Source organism: Fusarium coffeatum, assembly GCF_003316985.1.
Source record: "Fusarium coffeatum strain FIESC_28 chromosome Unknown BRIP53273_contig_21, whole genome shotgun sequence".
Classification (NCBI taxonomy): domain Eukaryota; kingdom Fungi; phylum Ascomycota; class Sordariomycetes; order Hypocreales; family Nectriaceae; genus Fusarium; species Fusarium coffeatum.
Window position 1 is genome coordinate 106790 of NW_022157819.1, and position 20578 is coordinate 127367.

Sequence of the window (20578 nt, forward strand, 5' to 3'; positions counted from 1 at the left end):
GCCTGCTGATTCCAGGAATGCAACGCTCTGTTGGTTATTCTGCTGTTGGTTGTGTGTTGTCCCACTTCTGTATGCAACTAAGCAAATTAGGAAGCGCTTTGACAGATCAGATAGGCAGCTGAGGCTGAAGTAACATTCTCAGGGATGCTTTAAAGGTGATGATTTAACTTGAAATATTAATCACTTATTAAAAAGTTATTCTGAGCTCTATTCGATGCTGTTCTTGCCGTGGGGGAAGTTTAAAGGGGTGTTGGTCGACTCTCTTCTGGGAGACGAACATGGATCACGAGCTCACAACCCCAGCATGATCATTTGCAGCTTGGGCCGCAACTAGACTTCATATGGATTATTGCTGCATAAAAACTGGGGTATGTAGTCCTGAATCCTTTGGTTATCTATGGCGAGGTTGGCTCGGATACCTGGAGGATCGAGTACATATGCCATTGACATCCACTCCACGCTCAGAGGTAAGAGCTTCCCCTCACATGTGTTTATCCTAGAATCCCGAGTCCGATCATAACTGAAGCCAAGCCTGGAGAATAGGCCTTTCGATATCGGAAACCGCGTTCGGCCAAACTGGGCAAATTGTTCCTCATACAATGCCTTCTCCTGTGAAGCTCGGCGTAGTCTTTTGTCTACTCGCAAGCTGGGGGTCATGTTTTACTAAATTTAGACGACCCCAAGAATTGGACCCAGATCAAGAAGACTACCAGGACATGATGAACAACAAGCGTTATGACGACGGAGAAACCATCCCGATCTTATTTGACACGAACATAAAAAAGGTTGACCTCTTTGTTGGCCAAGCTATGAACGATAGAAAATTAAGGTGGTTTCTGATCCAAAGTAGGAAGAAATTACCTCTTATCTTGGTTGTTTTGCTAATTAAAATACACAGGCGATACTGATTTAGATACTGATTGGGAGGCCCAGTACGATATCTACAACGTGACCGAGAACATGGAGGATTGCATTTATACGTTCGCGATTCGGGACAGCAAAGCAGGCGGGACACTGGCGAGATCTCAATACGTAAACGTCAGCGCGCCCGAAGAGACAAAAACTATTACTGCACCCATAGCATCGACGACTCTCACCACGGAGACCACTGCAAGCACGACAGATGCCACCTCGAGCGAAGAAACAAATGCTATATCAGAGTCTAGTTCGAAACCCGGGCTATCGCGAGGTGGTATCGCAGGTGTAGCAGTCGGTGCCACAATCGGAAGCATATTACTTCTGGGGGGTATCGGATGGATGATTTGGAGAAGACGAGCAAGAAGGAAAGATGACGCGACGCCAAGAGAGATTGCTGGAAATTCCATCCAAGAATACCCTAACTCTGAGAGACCGAAGAGTGAGCTACCCGCTGAGCCTACCGCCGTTTTCCCAGAGAGTCCTAGAAGTCCCCCTGGATTCTACGAGGCACCGTAATGGGAAGAACAATAGGAACGATCAGCATCACAATATCTTATAGCTATATTGTGATATTCGCATCCTGGCGACTGTTCGCCCTTTTTCGTCAGTCTATTGTTATTGTAATTGTCTACTGTCACATTTTATAAAGCTTCTTAACGCTTCTATATATTTATATTGTTAATACTCTTATAAGTACCAAACCATTTCGTTTTGCTCTGCACTGGCCAGTATCTCCTAGCCCAACATCAAGTCGATGGCGCTGGTTGTCACCGCCCGGGTAACTTCTTTGTCCATCCTGATTTTACTAGAAGAAGCTCTGGAGACGGGGTTAGGTCAGTGATCCAGTGTGAAGGCTCATATTTTAGGAGCTAACCTTGAGCCCTTCATCTCCAGCATCGCAGCACTTGCTGTCAATTTATCACGCAGCGTTCTAGTAAGCCCGGCCTCCGCTAATAGCCGGACTTCAAGAGCTCTTGATATCAATCAGTATGTACCCGAGCTAGAGTGAGAAAGTCTGTGAAGTTTCTTTCCAGGAAGGCGAAGCCGCGTGACCTGTAAGGGAATCAAAATCGGTAGATACTGGTAAGTAGTCATCGATGATTTGGTTGGGTTGTTAAGAAAGGCTTTTGATGATGTTACCTCAGGTTTTAATTAAAGACAATTCACGGTGTTTTCTTATTTGCCTTGTGCCTGTCTTCTTAAAATCGTTTGGTAATCGAATGGTAGGTGCAGGTGCATGTTCAGATGCAGGCGCAGGCTGGAGCTTCCAAATAATGCAAGTGGGCCGACGTCTTACCAACACCAACCCCGCCTGTCAGATTTTCGCCCTCATTGCTCGCAGCACACACAACGCTGCTTGTTAATAGACTTTGCCTTATACAAGATGAACCTGTGACACCATAATTCATTTCTGCTGCCATGGAACCAGTAGGACTGGCCATAGGCGTTGTCGGCCTCGCAGGCCTCTTCAGCACATGCCTGCACGCTTTACAAAGACTCGACTCATACAAGACAGTCGGTCGCGACTCACGGCAGCTCGACGCCCAGCTCAGTGCAACAATTCATTTGTTCGAGCGCTGGGGCGAGGGAGTTGGTATCAGTCAGGGGAAGCTGTCCAAGGCCCATCACCCAGACCTTGACGATCCGCGCACCTTTCTGGTTATTCAGCGTCTCCTTGGCAGTATCAATGAGTTTCTGCAAACGTCTAACAATGTTGACCACAGGAGTCTCGACTTTTCGATACGCGATCCAGGCCCGGAGAAGGTCTCGCGATGGGAAAAGACTGCTTGGGCGTTGCGTGGAAAGTTGAAGCAGACCAATCAAGTCCAAGCGCTGGCGACTCTTGTTGCAGACCTCTACAACGTGGTTCCCCCGACGAACGTCCCATCTGATGAACAGAACGAGCCCCCTATCGATGAAACCTACGCCAATGAGATGCGCGAGATACTGAGCAAGATTGAGGAACAGTTGAAAAGTAAGTCACCCCTACCTTCGTTCTGCTGCCGTACTGAAACGGCCGATAGCTGAGGAGATACGTGACCTACGAACATGGCTCGGCAGCCCTCCACCAAACGATGTGTACGATGATGCAAAGGATAAACGTCTCGAAAAGACCTGCGAATGGATCCTGGAACGCGAAGAGTTCTTAGAATGGCATGAACCGTCAAGTTCGAGCAAGCTACTCTGGATTAGAGGTCCAGCAGGCTTCGGAAAAACTATCCTCTGCGGCAGGATAGTTCAAGAAGTCGAAAATACCTCTCCAGGGCCTGCGGCATCCTTCTTCCTGTCTTCCAAGTTTGAGGGACGCGACGAGCCTTTTTCAATTATACGATCGTGGTTGACGACACTGATGATGCGAAGCAAGGATGCTTATGACATTGTGAGGGCGAGCCGTATCTCCCAGCATGAGCAGAAAGCCACCCAAGCACAAATTCTTGCATTATTTGGGAGCCTGCTGATGCAAGTTTCAGACTGTACTCTTGTTCTTGATGGTTTAGACGAATGCACAAGCGTGCCAGGCGCCGACGTGGAATCTATCCCGCGTTTTCTGGATGCGCTGAGGAAGGCTGTCTCAAAGACAAACACGAGGCTTCTCATTACAAGTCGCGGAAATCGTGTCATTCAGCAGGGCCTCTGCCTCTTCCCTGGTTACAGCGAGTACGATATCACCACCGAAGACGTGGCGACTGACCTGATGGCCTATTCCTCCCAGATCGTCAGTACAAGACTATCGAACAAGGACGAATCGACGAGGCTTTTCATAGCCAACAAGATGAAAGACCGTTGTGAGGGCCAGTTCCAATGGATCAAGCTTCAGGAAAGATCTTTACGCAAGGGAAGAAATAGAAAACAACTGGAGAGGGAAATTGACAACACGCCGTCTGGACTTGATAGTCTGTATGATCGCGAGTGGATGAGGATTGAGTCCATGGAGGCCGCAGACAAGGAGCGGGCTCTGTGTTTGTTACGATGGATCGTGTTCGCGACCAAGCCCTTGAACGTGCTTGAGATTAGTGAGGCGGTTCTCATTACGGATGAGTGCGAGGAGCTACCAGCTGACGAGATGCCGGACGAGTTTGATGACGATTATGTTGAAAGCATGATTTTGAACCTTTGTGGCTCATTACTCGAAACGCGGCATCCTTCCAAGAATGAGGTCCAAACCATCGGAGCAATACACGACGATTACATGCGAGACGAGAGACAGGCTGCTATCGATAAAGATTCTGTGGGATTCCAGGAAATTCATCTGACTCACTTTTCTGTCAAAGAGTACCTTCTTTCAACCAATCTCTTTCCCCTCCCCTCGCCTGTATCCAACGAAAACCTCCGCGTTTCAAACGAACATCTGGGGAACACATGTCTTGCAAAGTCTTGTTTACGATACATGAGCTTTCCAGGCGCTTGGGAGAACTGGCAAGAGGATAGACCGGCAACACGCCTACTATTATATGCCGCTGAGTCGTGGCCAATACACTACAAACGCGCCCAAGCAGCCGATGCTGATTTGCAAAGTGCCATAATCAATCTTTTTGAGGGCCGAACAAGGAATTTTGAGGCGTGGAGAGACTGGCATGGCTTGAAGCTTTTCGATCTCCCCGATAGAAGGGCTAGGAAAGTGCATCCGTTCCACATTGCCATAAGTCTTGGATTGGAAGACGTTGTGGAGGTTCTGATACGCAAGAGCAAACAAACTATCGATATACGCTGCAACTCGAATGCAGCAGCTTTGCACTTTCTTTGCTTCTCTCAGAACAAATCACTCGCTGAGCTTCTCATCAATAACGGCGCTGAACTTGATCCTGTGGTAGGCGGTAGGGTAACGCCTCTTTCTCTGGCTTTGGCATGGGGGAATATAGAGATCGCTGCAGTTCTCCTCGCCCGAGGGGCGAGCGTTACCTTGGCTGATGATTCCGGACAGACGCCGCTTCATATCGTCGCAGAGCAAGGGAACGTCGATTTAGCCCGTCAAATCCTTGATAGAGGGGCTAGTCTCTGTGCTAAGGCGAGGGACGGATACACGCCGCTCTTGTACGCCGCCAGGGAAGGTCACTATGATGTCGCGAAGCTTTTCTTGGAAAGAGGCGCCAACTATCTGGATTCTATTGATGGTCACACGACAGTTGGCTTAGCTGCGTGGTACAACCACATTAGCGTTGTTCGAGTGCTTCTCGACCAGGGAGCGGATATAGAAGGCACAAGTCAAGGACCGTCCTTACTCAGTATTGCCGCTTCCAGAGGACACATTGAGTTAGCGGATTTGTTTCTTGACCGAGGGGCTGTTGTTGATGGGTTGTGCTTTGGGACAACTGGACATACACCGCTGTACCTGGCGTTCTCCGGGGGAAACTACGCCATTGCCGAAACCCTCATGAGGAGAGGCGCTGACATCACTGTGCTTTCAAAAGGTCTTAAAATCCCGCTTTACCAAGCTGCGGTCGATGGCCGGCGCGATGTAGTCGCGCTTTTGCTACAAGAAGATGCTGATGGAGGAAAAGACGCTTTTGCAGCACTCAAGATTGCCATGATCAACAATCAGCTTGGGGCCGTCGAAACACTCTTCAAAGCAGTTCGATTTGATAAAACAACAACTCTCCACATTGCTGCTAGGAAAGGAAGGTTGCGAGTAATCGAGGTACTTCTCAACGCTGGTGCAGATCCAATGGCCAAGGATTCAACCGGCCGAATCGCACTTTCTTACGCTGCAGAATATGGACAAGCTTCTACGGTAGATCTTCTTTCTGGGAACGACTATTCCTTGACGTGTATCGATACTTGCCACCGCATGCCCATCCACTACGCGTGCGCAGGGGGGCATCTGGATGTAGTCAGCTTGATACTATCCCGACTGCTAGAGACCGAGTCGACGATAGACGCTCGCGACCGCTGGGGCTCGACACCCCTATCTATAGCCGCGAGACAAGGCCATGTCGAAATCGTCAAGCTATTACTTGCCACAGAGCTCGTTGACAAGAACTCCAGCGATGATCTGGGACGGACTGTCGAGTGGTGGGCGAGGCAGCGAGGGCATTCCGAGATCTTGACTTTAATCACAGGAATGGAAAATGGGCAGGCTCACGAGAAACAGAAGGACGAGAGGTATGGAGTGTTTATCTGCGATATATGTTATTCGACTATGTTGGATGGGAACTATTATCATTGTGGAATGTGTAATGGTGGGGATTTTGATGTTTGTGTTGAGTGCTTTGGACGAGGGGGTCAATGTTTTGTTGACATGCATGAGCTGATATCGAGAACTCGGATCTCAGTGTGAATTTATCCTGAATATATTCCGTTATACTATCGATATAAAACTCCGCTTTTGTGTCTACTGACAGTTATATAAGATCAGAGTATAAAAGGAAATGCTTCACACCTTGTTCGAGTGCTAGAAGAACTCCACGTGGCTATACAAGTTCTGAGCCAATCAGCATGGCGCATGTTGGCCCGCTCTTACGTTCATGGTAATACGTTCAGTTCTCTGACTAAGAGTCAGCTTGAACCAGAGTGCAACCCTTACAACCAGGCTTCCAAACTCTTGGCGTACTTCCCTCTCTTTGTACATACCCGATTTCCGTCTTGTTCTCCCTCCCATTTGGTATTCATTACCAGCCACGATGCACAATCATGACAAAAAGACTCCGTCAACGGAGTGGAGCGAGTTATTTTCCAGTAACCCCTCTTACGAGCCGACATCATATAAAGCCCTCGACAATCTCACGTCAAACGACAAACTAGCCTTTCTACATCATGAGTTCTGGCACGAGATCCGAGAATGGACCCGGAACGATACGACTGAAATGACGCGTATCGTTCATCCTGATTTAACGGGATCCGGAGGCATCTTCATCGGGGGCATGAACCATGCACTCAACGAGACGATTCTCGAAGAGAATAATATCCAAGCGGTCATTTCAATCCATCCCAAGGACTCACTGGCATGGGATAAGAACGATACGACGTCTGGGCTGCAAAGATTCTTCACAAGCAACAACGTCGTCAAGTACCCGCTCATAATCCCGCTCGAAGATAGCGCCAACTCTGACTTGATCAGTTGCTTCGACGAAACCAACGCATTCATCAAGAAGCATACTAAGGAGGGGAGGAATATCCTGATTCATTGTAAATCGGGTCGCTCACGATCCGTCGCCGTACTCATCGCCTATCTGCAACAAAAGTTCTACACGGAGAAAGCCATTGCTTCCTTGGAGAAGGAGGAGGCTCAGGAACAAATGAGGCTGCACAGAGAAGATGTGACAGAGGCGATACGCAAGCAGCGCCTTCCTGTCGTCATTATAATGGAACGCTTTGCTGAGCTATTGGAGCTGTACGACCTTCAACTCATCGGGGCTCTACCTGCATTTGAGCCAGCGAAGAGCGTGACTCACCAATCTACTGCCATTGAGTCAAGTAAAAAGCCGGAGCCCGCAGCGAATCAGGTGAACCAAGGGAGCAAGATCGTGCAGACAAAGGGCGGAGCGGCAGTGCTCAAGATATGCGTTGCTGCGGTGTTCTTTAAAAACAATCAGAAGCCCACGGAAGCCGTAGTGCACCAATTCTTCGAAATCAATGAGGCTTACTTCTATGAATTGGAAGGTCTAGAATACAAGGGCAGGTCGTATGTTGGCTGTCAACATGCATGTCCCGGCCTCGTGGAATTCTGCTATGGCTATGCTAGGGAGTATTGCCTCGTGCTGCCAAAGGGTATAGAAGAGCATGTTAAGATAGTTATATCTAAATAGAATGACGATTGGAAGGAATAGGAATATTAACCCCTTGAAGCACCCAAGAAGTCCCCAATTACTCTTACTCTACCTTATATCTCCTACTATTAAAATCCTGGATAAAAACCTCTATCACACTTTTGGAAACCGCCTGTTATAACCAAGGTATAGAGTCTTACCTCCAAGTTTCCAACGAGTGCTAAATGTTCCAAGAGTAGATAGCAGCTCCTCTAGATGCTCACTACCGTTGTCGCCACTACATATTCAAACGATAAAGTTGACGCTCCCAAGGAACTGGGAGCTTCTCACGCCATCAACTATCGCGAGACACCCAACTGGGGCGATGTCGCACGAGCGTTGACACCCAGGAGACCGATCTCACTTCTCATCCAGGCTGGCCGTTGAAGAAAGGCATCTTCCGTATAAGTCAATCCTGTCCCTTATCCAACCTGCTGCCTTCGTCCTTCCCCGCCTCCACCTCCACCTTCGTACTGGTTTCATTTCCCCCAACCACCATCTCCCCATCATCCCCTGATGCCTCATCAATCAGTTTCTGATCATAATCCTTCTTCCAATCCTCATAACTTCGATATAAGTACTTCTGGTCCCCCGGATGGTTACGGTAGTAGGTCCCATGGTTAATCTCACAGACGCCCTCCTGCTTCCCCTTGTGGTCGACGCAGAAAGCCCGATTGCATAGAAGGCATAACTGAGTTGGGAGATTGTCTTTAAGGTGCGGCTTTCTCAGTCGCATTCGATTGTGGACGTGGCAGGGTCCGGCGTTATCAGAGATATCGTCCTGCGGAATATTTAGCCTTTTGAATTGAAACAGCACGTGACGGACAGAGCGACCATAGTGTTTGTAGGGTTTGAAGGTGCTGGGCGGACGATGGATTTACGTGTGGTCCGGTGCAGATAGTTCAATAGAGCTAGGATTTATGGTATTAGGGTCTTGAATCAGGCTATTGAGTTGATCAAAAAGTCGTCTTGGTAACCTTGTTGAAACTGATGCCCTTGATGGTGATTGTGTTAAGTTCCCCTCGTACGAGTTATCAGAATTTCCCCTCTTTTATACGTCACATGCCAATGCAGAACGCAGAATTGGTCAGCACTCTGCAAGGTAGCAGCAAGGCTTAGGGATGTACCAATGGAGCAGCTGGAAACCATTCAACCACTCACTCGAAAACTACGTGAAGCACGAATAGAAGCTATCGCTAATGATGCAGCAATGAGAGAGGTCGACGCAGGTTGGACCATACGCATCGCGGTGCGCAGCTTTGCTCGGAACGATGCAGCAGGTGCTGGTGTAGCAATTCAGATATCGCGTCTGGGCTTTGAACATATTCTTGAGATTGGCGGGGCAGCCAGTATTGCGCAGTCACTCAAGGGCATCAAGCTCGGGGGCGCCATTACTATTATTGGGGTTCTGACATCGTCGGACAAGCAACCTGCGTTGATGGAAGCTCTCAATCATCTTTGCATTGTCCATGGTATTCTTATCGGATCTAAAGTGCAGTTCGAGGAGATGAACCGTGCTATTGATTTGACAAAATGAAACCAGTAGTTGAAAACAAGATCTTTTCGTTTAAGCAGGCTAAGGAGGCCTATCGGTACCAGTGGGATAGGAAGAACTTTGGAAAGGTTGCTGTTCAAGTTGGAAACTGAAAGGTTACAATATAAAAGTGTACTGTAGCTTTTTAGATACTGGAACCAATCACTATACTCTCCCTTATTAATCCCAATTGCCTCTTCGTAGGTCCTTGCCTGATAAGAAGAATTCCACCTTGAATTACACTTTTCCAGCACTATGACTCCAATGCTTACACGGGGCCTTTTGTTTTGCCCTGGCATTATAGGAATGTTAAAACGTAGTCAGCAGACCTCCGCCATCGTCCCATATAATATTAGGGGTCTACAAGCTGAAAAGCGTCGGCAAGCCATTGATCGGTGTAGAACTTGCAAGTCGCTATTGAGGCTGGCTGAGAAGCACCGCTTGTTTCATTTCACAAGCATTCGTCGGGATGATGAACTCAACTAGTTGACAATTACACGAGGCCCCTGGATAACGGAATGGGCCGTTGTCAATTTGGGCAAGACATACATTACTAGCTGCATGTACTATTGGCTCTGGGGGTTGTAACCGCCGTGTCGGTGAACTTGAAGATGACAATTTATTCAGACACAATTTCATCTTTGAAACTGTCATTATGACAGGTTTTAAAAATAGAGATACGACATGTGGCAGTATTATTAAAAAGAATCGAGGGTATGACAACAAGCAAGTATAACGCTGGCAAAACCCTGCTTGTGACGATGTTCGGTCTGATCGCCACTGTGGAAAACGCCTTCAAATAGGGGCCCAATGGACTACCCTGTCAGTCCGACAGCAAGGTCTGGACCCAAATCATATTCGCTTAAGGAAAACAAGCCTTGGCTGTCTCAGAACGAAAAGCGTTTGTCTCACAGAAACCTTCCAATCGACAACGTTGAAATTAACGACAGCGGTATGGAGAAAACGCCATGCGTCTGAACATCGTGTGCTGAGATACCAAAGCGTAAAAAACTATTGCTTTTCTTGTTGAAGCGATATTTCGTGGCTGGCTGAGTGGTCAGTAGAACATCAACGTTCTACGGATTGATACACCAAACCTGTGATCACGACGACTTGCGTGACGAGTCTCGACCACAATGTAAGCTCGGTGGCTGTCTGTTGAGAAGCTTTGTCATTCTCGCCTTTAAGCACGTTATCGAGGATTGACACGATCTATGTAGAGAAAACGGATATATAAAGAGGTCAACAGCCGCCCTTCTTCATCTCATCCTCCTCAACCAACAATCTCACTACAACAATCATCTACTTTACAAAACCTTCTCAATCAACTATCTTCATCATGTCTCCCTCTCGCTCAACTCTCGCCACCATCATCAACAAGACCTCTCTGGAGCTCACTCTCCAGACCGACAGTGTCGACCACGGAATATGGTCCCAGAGCCTGAGCCCCCCCTCCATCATCGGTCCCGACAGCCAGGGAAAGCTCCAGGCTGAGTCTGCTGGTCTCTGGACTGGTGACGAAGGCTCTGTCTACTACAGCAGCCCTGCTGGTACCTTTTACTTCCAGTTCGACAACCCCTACAGTGGCTCCAACAGCTACGATCAGAGTGCTCCTGCCGGCTACACCATCACCCGCTCTGGAGGTGGTGGTGACAATGCTGCTGTCACCTGGATTATCGGTACGTAGCATCATCTCGACCAACTCGCTTTGTGGATAGGAAGCTAATTGGTTTACAGACTCATCCAACTAGGATCTGCCATGCAGACCTTTATATGTGTAGCTAAGCAAGGCTTATAGATGTCGGGTGGTCTAGCTGAAAAGGGGATTCTTGGGGGTTTGGGAATTTGTAACTCAAGGACATTTAGAAACCTGTTCTTAATACCATCTGCCAACCAACTTGTCCCTCACAATGGCTCCATAAGCTCAGAGTCAAAGAACCCCCGTATGATACCCCCACGACCTGGAATAATAGTGCTATCCCACCCTATAAACAGCTTTTCCTCGTGTTGATACATGAATGAATACACAGCGTCGTCGACCTCTACGAATCGAGCCTTTTGATCCCTTTGATCCAGTCCCCATGCGGTAGCAAAAATACGTATCTTTGGCCGTTGCTGTTCCAGTCTGGGACTATGACTAAGGGTGTCCCGCATTTTGACTAGAAAGTTCTCGTAGAGATCGTCCGTTCTCTTGAAAGCTAGGTGACTTAGCTCAACGCAGCGCAATGAAGCTGGCAGTGCTGCCACAACCCCAATCAGATCGTCGATGTCGAGGATAAATCCGGACAACCCAAAATGTTCAAGTTGCGGCCACTGATCGATGGGGAAGATGGTAGATAAGGACAGGTCCACTTGTTCCAGTTCATCTGGCTCAAGTAGACCGGGTTCTCCATCTGATATATCAGTAGTTGTACGAAGGCATATATGTTTGAGATCCTTCGCTTTGGCGAGGGCATCATGGAGCAGTCCGGATTTATAAGAAATCCAATTCTCCTCCTCGAGATATCCAGTAAAGATATCTAAGCTCAGATGACTGAAGCCAGGCCGCTGAAGCAAGGTGACTAGATCATTGTATTCAGCACAAGGCTGATCGAATATGTGGCAGTTCATACCACATCACACCTCCCTGCCACCGACAACAAGTTCTGTGACATAATGTTGTTCGCTTTCAGCCAAAGCGCGAGTAACTGCTCGATATCCCCTCCATCTATTTCTGTATGCCTCAGCATTAGACCTGACACCATACTCTCGCTCATACGGGCCAGAGGGGCCATCTTCGCCGATCCATGGAAGCGCCTTCCCGGGGGCCGGAGGCCAGGCGGTTGGTCGTGGATATTCGAAACCAGCAGGGAATGCCCGAATCATGGGTGTTTTAAACAATGGCCTGTGATCTATTCCATGGGCCGAGGGAGTGATCGTAACACGCTTCAGTGAGGGGAAGCGCTCGAGTCCATATTTGAAGGTGTCTATATCGAGATTGGACGCAATGATCTGTTCCTGATCTTGTATAAGGGATGTATAGAGATCCCACGACTCTTGCCAGCCTAGACTGAAACGAGGGTCGCTGTGCCAAGTATCCATGGAGCGTCGTATGAACCATAACGGACAGGTCGCAGGGTTGTCAGGCTCTGGCCAAGTGTAGAAAGAACCCGACCAGTCTCCCTCAAGGTCGGGCTGTGTGAAAAGGCGAGCGTCATCCCAAATGATTTCAGTGACGCTGTGACGAAACTCTTCGTGGTTCGCAACGGCACGAAAGACGTTGATGTTTAGAGAGTTGGCGGACAAGAAGACGCGAGTAAGGCGAAGCGGTACATCTCTGCCCATGGCTGAGCACGTTGAGCGTAGGCTCTTGGCGTCTACATTGTCAAAATGAGAGTATATAATGTTGCGAAGCTCTTTGGGCAGTTGGAGAAGCTTGGAAGGGACGTGTGAAGCAGAGTCTGCCATTTTGGTTAGTTCGGGATGATTTCAAGGTGCCACCGTCTCTTTCACTGTATTTTAGTGCGTAATTAAGGTTGGCGGGGTTGATTACTACCTGCGCAATGCTGGATAAGCTGACACTGGTGTGTGAATATCGTCACGAGGCCAAGCACGTTAAAGAACTCCAATTACCCGTCGTATACCAACACAGACATTGTAGCTCGGCTGTAGACCTGTACAGTCTGGTTTTACAGCAAGGTTCCCATTATTGGAATTGTCTGGTGAACGCTATGATAGGAAAATGGCTACTTTGATTTCAGATAGAGATGCAATACCAAGTTTCCCGTGGGAGGCCCGCACGATTGCTCTTGACTATAGGGTAGCCTCGAGTGATGTTGCGCACGTAATGTGTACGGTACCTGGTGATAGGTTGTGAATTTATTGGCTACTTCAGCCGCACAGTGAGTTGGCAGGGATGAGTCCCCTGCAATAGCTGAGCACGATTTCAAAGCCCAAGTTATTGGTGCCTGGTTTATTCAGTGGCCAAATAGTGGCTTCATCACCCACCAGTAACCCGTGCTCAGGAACCCAACGCAGAAGCTAGATCGCATCTGGATGCAGCAATGGGTTGATAACAACCCAGACCTTTCGCCTTGAGCCACTTTTATTGGTCCCATCGTTAGAGTAGGGCACCATTTGCTGCCCATGCCAGTTCATCTTGAGATCCATCTAACATCTTGTTCAAGATCGAGAGAGAGCTGTGTGAGTACGCCTCGGAAGGCCGCTACTTTTTCGAGGAATAACCGACAGCTATCTTGAACCTGGCCACTACCGGTGTATGCTGTTGTTCGGTGCTGGCCACTGGGACTGCCTTGAGGTTATAAGGTGCTGGGGTACTAGAGTCGCTCTGAGTGTCGGCGGTTGACTACCCCATGGTCACAGAGATCATCGTCGTGAACGTAACGATTGCCGAACCTCGTCCGTTATTCAACGGAGATGGCTGAATTCTGGACCTAGAGAATGTCCAGAACGGCTGAAGCTGAGCTGGTCATTTGATGTGAACCTCAGCTCCTGCAAGCCACGTTCAATAATATTGCTTTTTTCCCTCGTATAAGAGTCTTGGCGAGTACGTACACATCTTTTCTACAAGGCTGCCACAGTCATGTCAGGTACTACAATGTCCCAGGAAATTTTCTACTTGACTTCCTGAGACCCCAGCTCATCCCATTGTGTCCAAACTCTCCAATTGACCTCCAGCCATGCACTGCGCAAACACTTTCAAACCTATTGGACTTGTTGGACTACTGCTCCACAACGTCGTTGCTTTAAAGCCAGAACATGTAGCCAAACGAGACCATGACTACATTCTACCGAGAGCCACAGAAGCTCCCCATGGCCTTCTCGAAGATGTGAAGCTTCTTCAGGGGCACCGAATGAAGGAACGCCAGGTGTCAGCGACAACGTCTTTGTCGCTGGTCCTGACCATGGCTCCTGACAAGACCTGCGGGTACCTTTCAGGAAGCGTTGGCGTTCCGATTACTTGCGAGAACGGAGCTCGTTGTACCTGGGAACCCAACATGCTCAACATAATCGCATGTGGAACGGATCACTACTTGCAGTGCGTCGAGTCCATGACTGCCGAGGACCCGAAGCTATGCGATGATGTTTGCCAGAGTGATACTTGGAACCTACTATGGTATGCTTAACCCTTCAAGTAGTGTCTCTTGCCCATTATGATAGCTAATCTGCTGCCTTTCTACAGTACCGACTCTGATGAACCCTACTGCCGTACCTACCTCTATCCAAACGGTGTCGTCGATTATCGTTGTGCTTCTACATCGGTCAGATCAATTCAGAGAGTAGAGCATACATATAAGGGCGACGACAGTCCAAACTTCGTCACTACGACCATCAGTAATGAGGACGAGACTACAATTTCGATACCTGGAACGGTATCTAGACCAATGGTCATCGATGACCCGACGAGCACGACGGATAGTCCTGGTCCAACAACCTCATCTGAAGTTCCTGCTCCTCCATCCAAAAAAGTTCCTGTGGGAGCTATTGTCGGGGGTGTCGTTGGAGGTTTAGCTGTTCTTGGTCTCATTGCTATTGGGATCATCTTTGCATTGCGTCGTCGCAAGCCCAAGCCCACTGTCGACACGAGAATCTCCTACCAGCCAAACGCGATGCATGAACCTTCTCAAATGACTCAAAAACCACAGTCAGGTCCGTCTCATCAACAAGTGGTTCTTTCGCCCGCTTATGACCCCGGCATGGCATCACCTCCTGTCCAGCCAAACCCCCATACATCTATGGTCAGCGGATCAATCTCTCCGATCGGGCCAGCTTCGCCGGTGGGTTGGAGTCAATATCCATCACCTGCACCCATCGCTTCTCCGGCTCCAGCATATGAAGTCGCAGGGCCTGAGGCACGAGAGGCTCCTCCGGTTCACGAACTAGGCGCCGACGTATCCATGAGAAAGTAGTGGGAATTTGCACCCAGATTAGGCATACAATTAGTATGGACTGTACAATTTGCCATGTGAATACTACGTTTGACTGGGATATGCAATATGACGGGATTATAATTGGCAAGATAGCAAAGTTTCTTCTAGGATGGAGAGTTGATTGGCCCAAGTCTCCCTATTGCAAATCGTTACTGTTAGCCGGTGTTAAGATGGGAATATTCCACAGCAGCCAATGCGCTGTTGAGTGCAAGATTATTCTTCGTACTCCAATCCCATGTGCCATCCTCCTCTGGCTCACCCGGAGGCTGATTGAATACCAGCTTCACGTCAGGTCCAAAAACCATGCAGTAGCTACTCCCTCCAAAATGGAACATGCCAAGTTCATCTCCCTTCGAAATCGTCTGACCCTTAGCAACCGTGAATTCACAGCTCGAAACCTCAGCCATCCCAATATACACAATGGCCATAAGACCAATAGGACCTTCAGCTTGAATGTAGATGATGCCCCGTGTGGCTACAGACGATAGATACGGCTGTGAGTCTAGTGTCGCACATGGATCGGGGTTTGGGAAACCCTGAGATGGACTTTGACTGTAATACGTTCCAGGAACGTTCACAATGCCAAACACCTTGCCATTTACCGGTGAGCTCCAACGATGGTAACTCAGAGCGCTGAGGAATGCTTGGTAGACAGATCCACCCTTGAAATGCTCCACGTAGAGTTGATTGAAGTTGAACATATTCTCAAGAGAATACGGCTGATCCTTGAGCATGAAGACGTCGCTGGCTTTGACATTCTGTTTGTACTGCAGTGGAGTCGACTCGCAGGAGTTGTTCAGTATGGAGGTGTTGTTTGGCTGTGCCACAGGACGGACGCCTGGCTTGAATTTCTTAGTGAAGAATTGGTCCCAAGACTCGAACCCAAGGTACAGGGGATCATCGGGATTGGGGCAACGGTAGATATCCGTGAACCTGCGATCCGGCCCATCGAGGATAGCGCTACTGGCAAGTAGGCTCTGAGCTCTGAGTCCCACCCACCCATTTGGCGCCTTGAGAACTGCTTTCGAGGCAGGTGAAGCAAGAAACGCCTCATAGTCTTGGAGAATGGGTTGGAACTTCTGGTTCACCGAGGGGAGGTACCAAAAGATCAGTCCTGAATTGGTACCCATAGGCCAATTGAGCACTGCGTTAATAGGAAAGCCAATCAATCCCATCGCATCAGAATCATTCACTTCAAAGAACTCGGGACCCGTGACGATGATGCGGTTCAGGACCGCAATGAAGGTTGCAAAGTCACGAATCTGGGGGTTTCCGATTGGATCTGTGCCATGATGGTAACCGAGAGGAACTTCGGCAAACATCTGTTCTGCAAGGATGCTCAACTTCTCATCGGCGTTGACAAAGTCGGAGAAGGCTTGGACATTTGGGTTCATGGGCAGGTCTTGGGCTGCAGTTTGCTGGACCTTTTGGCTGATCCATTTGAAGATGGTGTTGATGCTTCGAGGAAGCCATAGTCCCGGACTCTGCGTTTCAGTAAAGCTGATACAGGACATGACGAGAATTAATTATGTGCGCGACAAATTGAGGTTGTTGAATACCAAGGGAGAGCCAGTGCAGTGTAAGGTATGGTTGGGTTCGACGGGCAGTAGAGACTCACCGCTCATATTATAAGGCGGTAATTGCTTCGGCTTCCAGACACAAGGAAGGGATGGATGTACTACACTATGACAGTAGTGGCTGCAAGGGAGGTGATAATCATTGGTTCGGGACACGGGAAGGTGAGACATCTCGTAGATCTTGGATGTGTATCTCCCGTCCCTCCATCACTGGGGAGAAGATTGAAGCCTGTCGAGTTAAGGATACGAGTAATAAACACGCGAAGATTCAAGAGAATGTTATGAGATAGTAAGGGGCTTTTGAAAAACAACCTGTCATTCCCTGCGCTCTCCACAGCCGAGCTTTGATTCATGTCAATTTAGGATACTTCTCGTCTTTGTCATAGCGGCAGACGAGTATGTCCTCTAAACAGGGATCTTAAACCCAGATCGTCGAAGGTGCTGGAACATGCCATCGGGATCATACTTTTTAGATGCCTTCCTGATCAGCTCAACATTGTCATCCCCATAGTACAACAATGGGTCTTGACCTCCTCTTGCATAGTTGAGATATACCCAGGAATACCCAATAGCCATCTTCTCGGCATATGCGTCAACATCAGCCTTGAACGCTCGGGTAAGCGGATCAATCTTCTCCTGGTTCTTCTCGGTGTCAACAGTGACGGCGATGAGCCACATGAGCGCAGGGCCTTTGTCGACGACGCTTTCCAATCCAAGGACATTACTCCCGTTTTCACGGCCATGTTTCACCATGGACTGGGTAACCGGTTGAAACTGTACAAGTACACTGAACTTTGAAACTGGCGCAGCAGCTTTCATCTTATCGACATACTCGTCGAACTTGTCGTGCATGAATGTCATGAGGCGTATGTCATTTGTAGTCGTTCCGGTCATCCAATTAGCGCTACACGGTTAGTCACCGAGACAGACCTTTGGATGAGTTGACTTACTAAAGTCCGAGGGGAGTAGGCCCGGTAAACTGGGGCACGACATCGGCGATCTTCCCTTTCGTTGTTGTATTGGAGGTACTGGGGATGCTGAAAAGTTTCGAGAAGGAAGATGGAGATTCTATGGCGTCGGAATTTGAAACGACTGAGAGTAGGTGCTTCTGCTCTCCATCCCACTGGACAGTAACGATGAGCTGAGAGGCAGGATCCTTGTCGTTAGATTCCACAAAGTCGATGTATTCTTTGAAGACAGCGTCGCGTTGAGAAAGGCCAAAGCTGACGAAACCTGCCCAGATTTCATTCGAGTCGACGGCACCTGAAGAACAACTGTGTCAGAATTCGGGCTCACTGTTTTGAGGGACGACTTACGTTGGTCTATACGAGTGACCAAACCGAGATTTCCAGAACCACCTTTGAGACTTTTCCATAGGTCGGAATGCTCATCCTTATTCGCGTTTACGATTCGACCGTCCGCCAAAACAACCTCGAAGTTCACTACTTGGTCGCAAGCAAAACCCTTGGTGCTAGAGTGGAAAGAGTACTGGAAGTGTCAGCGCATATATTGCTTTAGTCAACATCACACTGACCCCTCCGCCGGTGGTAAAGCCACCGACACCGACAGGAGAAGCCCGTCCTCCGACGGCGGCGACTCCATACGGATCAAGAGCTTCGTACACAAGACCCCAATTGGAACCAGGTTCAATCCTGGCAATTCCATTCTCGGAATCGTAAACAGTACGGTTCATGTAACCTATATCTCAGTTAGGAGCGTCAATGGCTTGGCTTAATTTATACGTACTGAAGTCGATAGTGACACCGTCCTCGACACTGTTCGCCCCTCGGTATGCTGAATGAGCGCCACTACGAATACCAAATGGGCATTCGTTAGCTGCGAGAACTTTAACTATCTTGGAAACATCTTCAGTGCTATTGGGCATCACCATGCACCATGGTGAAAGGGCAGCATTGGCGGAATAGTAGGTGTCCAATCGCTGTTCGTATCCTGCCGTGTTGGGCATGTACATTTTTCCTATCAGTTGTGGAACTTCGTCGAGTCTAGTGGACTTCGGAAGTAATCAGCAAGCGTCTCTTAATAAGGAGAGAACGACGTACACAGGTTGATGGTTGCAGGGACCATACACCTGGTGCTAAGAGCCAAATGATAGGGAGACGCATGATACAAGAGTTAGCAGAAAGATCGCTCACTAGTTGCAGGCGAGAGATAATAACGAGGTAGGAAGCAGGTCCAGACTTAGTTGTCTGCTTTGCTCAAGATGAAAGGGGGAATACCGGTGTGACATATCTACATACATATACAGATGTCCATATCACTGGTGCTGAGGCTGCATACACTACAATTGCCGGGTCATGCTGGAAAGACTAGAGTGGGGTAGCAGGCCACGTCGAAAAGGCTAAATGGGCCAAAATTGTAACAAGTAGTTATCAGATCATCAAAGACCAAAGCACGGACCTCGACTCTTATCACCATGGGGTAATGGTAATATCAATGTTCTGCACTGTTGGTTGATCAACTCGTAAGAAGTGGGGGTCTCTCATGAGCCCAATAGAGAAATCCCCCGGGATCCATACATTAGACGGTGCATTGTTGCCGACTACTACGTACAAGGGAAGAGAGCCACTCAGATATCTTGGTAAAGTTGTTGAATTTTCACGATTATTGTAACTCTTCAGATACTGGATTATGATCATCACCTGTATATATGGACTTGTCGACATCCTCCATGTTGCATAGTAGAGAGTAGCGACTATAACAGCGGCAGAACCCTCAGTCCTCATGTTGGCTCGATTTACGGACTACATATGAAAGTTCAACTCATTGTCAGAGGGGCGGTCTTGATGACATCCTCTTGTATTTATTTCGTCGCTAGAGTAATGTATTTGCCTGATAACTTTACGCTTTTGTACAAGAACAGAACAGCTTTTAATAGGCTCCTGAACTTCAAGCGCAAGAAAGAGATAAAAGGTTTAGCGGAGTAACTGATTGGGGATATCAGATGAAGAGATTCAGTGCTTAAAGGACAACATATTCCAGAGGCGATACTGAAGCTCTAACTATCCCTGGCCTCTTCATAGCTGCAATCCAGTAACTCTAATAGACTGTCTAGATTATCCCAGTCGGTAGCAGCAACCCATTCCCGAAGAGAGATTTCCGGAAGAGAAATCTTTTCTTTGGAGTCCGTATGCCAATCAATCCCGGGACTTCCTCTCAATGCCAGGCATCTATTTATTCCATCTCGACACTCCTTTAGTAAATCTCTAAAAAAGCTGTATTGGTGACACTTATCTTGCCGGAAGCAAAACGTAACCTTTCCACCCGGGCCGTCCTTCGTTATCAGTATTCGACAGTACGGATCCGCTCCTTCTCTGATAAACCGGGATATGACATTAACAGGACCCTCAGGGCTGCTATGCCCGGTAAGGATGACGTTGATCAAGAAGACCTGCCACACTGTTAAAGACCACGGATCGGTCGATGGCCGCCCGTCGAAAGATCTCCGTCCGTTGATAATGGGGAGCAAAGGTATTATGGTGTCTCCTGTAGAGATACCGTACCTAAAAAACATTTCCCAGTTGTCAGACATAAGAAGTGAATGACCAACCATGGCTCTCTTTACAGAGTTATTCAGAGTGGATGGATTATTGCTAAGCTTCCAGTCAATATAACCTCCATCCCCAATCGCTGCTAGACAATAAGGGTGAATAAATGGAAAACCTGGGAGTGTCTCACTCGTGGCTGTTTTTACAACCGGTTTCATGGAGAAGAAATGAGGGTGACGTATGTCTAGCCAGACTTTTGAATCTTCTCTGAGTCTATCTGTTTCAATCCAGGATTCAAGAAGCTCCAGGAACAGGTACGGCGGTTTGTCAATGCTAAATATCAGCCGCGCTTGTGCTATTGCATGACAGG

General features: G+C 48.3%; 7 protein-coding genes across 7 annotated transcripts; 4 read left to right on the plus strand and 3 right to left on the minus strand.

The window, feature by feature from the left end:
* Window positions 1-719: 719 nt before the first annotated feature.
* FIESC28_00742 (uncharacterized protein) lies at window positions 720-1434 on the plus strand (the record flags this gene model as incomplete). The annotated part of the gene is made up of 2 exons (XM_031154893.1): window positions 720-846; window positions 899-1434. 2 exons carry the CDS (start codon window positions 720-722, stop codon window positions 1432-1434), a joined length of 663 nt encoding a protein of 220 aa, XP_031021039.1.
* A 903-nt stretch (window positions 1435-2337) lies between these two features.
* On the plus strand, window positions 2338-9198 carry FIESC28_00743 (uncharacterized protein; the record flags this gene model as incomplete). Its single annotated transcript, XM_031154894.1, has 4 exons — window positions 2338-2893; window positions 2943-6018; window positions 6416-7537; window positions 8736-9198. 4 exons carry the CDS (start codon window positions 2338-2340, stop codon window positions 9196-9198), a joined length of 5217 nt encoding a protein of 1738 aa, XP_031021040.1.
* A 1336-nt stretch (window positions 9199-10534) lies between these two features.
* On the plus strand, window positions 10535-10946 carry FIESC28_00744 (uncharacterized protein; the record flags this gene model as incomplete). The annotated part of the gene is made up of 2 exons (XM_031154895.1): window positions 10535-10874; window positions 10933-10946. The coding sequence occupies 2 exons, from the start codon at window positions 10535-10537 to the stop codon at window positions 10944-10946; spliced, it is 354 nt and encodes a 117-aa protein (XP_031021041.1).
* A 154-nt stretch (window positions 10947-11100) lies between these two features.
* Window positions 11101-12642, minus strand: FIESC28_00745 (uncharacterized protein; the record flags this gene model as incomplete). Its single annotated transcript, XM_031154896.1, has 2 exons — window positions 11101-11742; window positions 11818-12642. 2 exons carry the CDS (start codon window positions 12640-12642, stop codon window positions 11101-11103), a joined length of 1467 nt encoding a protein of 488 aa, XP_031021042.1.
* A 1232-nt stretch (window positions 12643-13874) lies between these two features.
* FIESC28_00746 (uncharacterized protein) lies at window positions 13875-15104 on the plus strand (the record flags this gene model as incomplete). The annotated part of the gene is made up of 2 exons (XM_031154897.1): window positions 13875-14311; window positions 14378-15104. The coding sequence occupies 2 exons, from the start codon at window positions 13875-13877 to the stop codon at window positions 15102-15104; spliced, it is 1164 nt and encodes a 387-aa protein (XP_031021043.1).
* A 176-nt stretch (window positions 15105-15280) lies between these two features.
* On the minus strand, window positions 15281-16639 carry FIESC28_00747 (uncharacterized protein; the record flags this gene model as incomplete). Its single annotated transcript, XM_031154898.1, has 1 exon — window positions 15281-16639. One exon carries the CDS (start codon window positions 16637-16639, stop codon window positions 15281-15283), a length of 1359 nt encoding a protein of 452 aa, XP_031021044.1.
* A 468-nt stretch (window positions 16640-17107) lies between these two features.
* Window positions 17108-18674, minus strand: FIESC28_00748 (uncharacterized protein; the record flags this gene model as incomplete). The annotated part of the gene is made up of 5 exons (XM_031154899.1): window positions 17108-17606; window positions 17653-17965; window positions 18019-18190; window positions 18237-18400; window positions 18449-18674. The coding sequence occupies 5 exons, from the start codon at window positions 18672-18674 to the stop codon at window positions 17108-17110; spliced, it is 1374 nt and encodes a 457-aa protein (XP_031021045.1).
* Between the last annotated feature and the right edge of the window lie 1904 nt (window positions 18675-20578).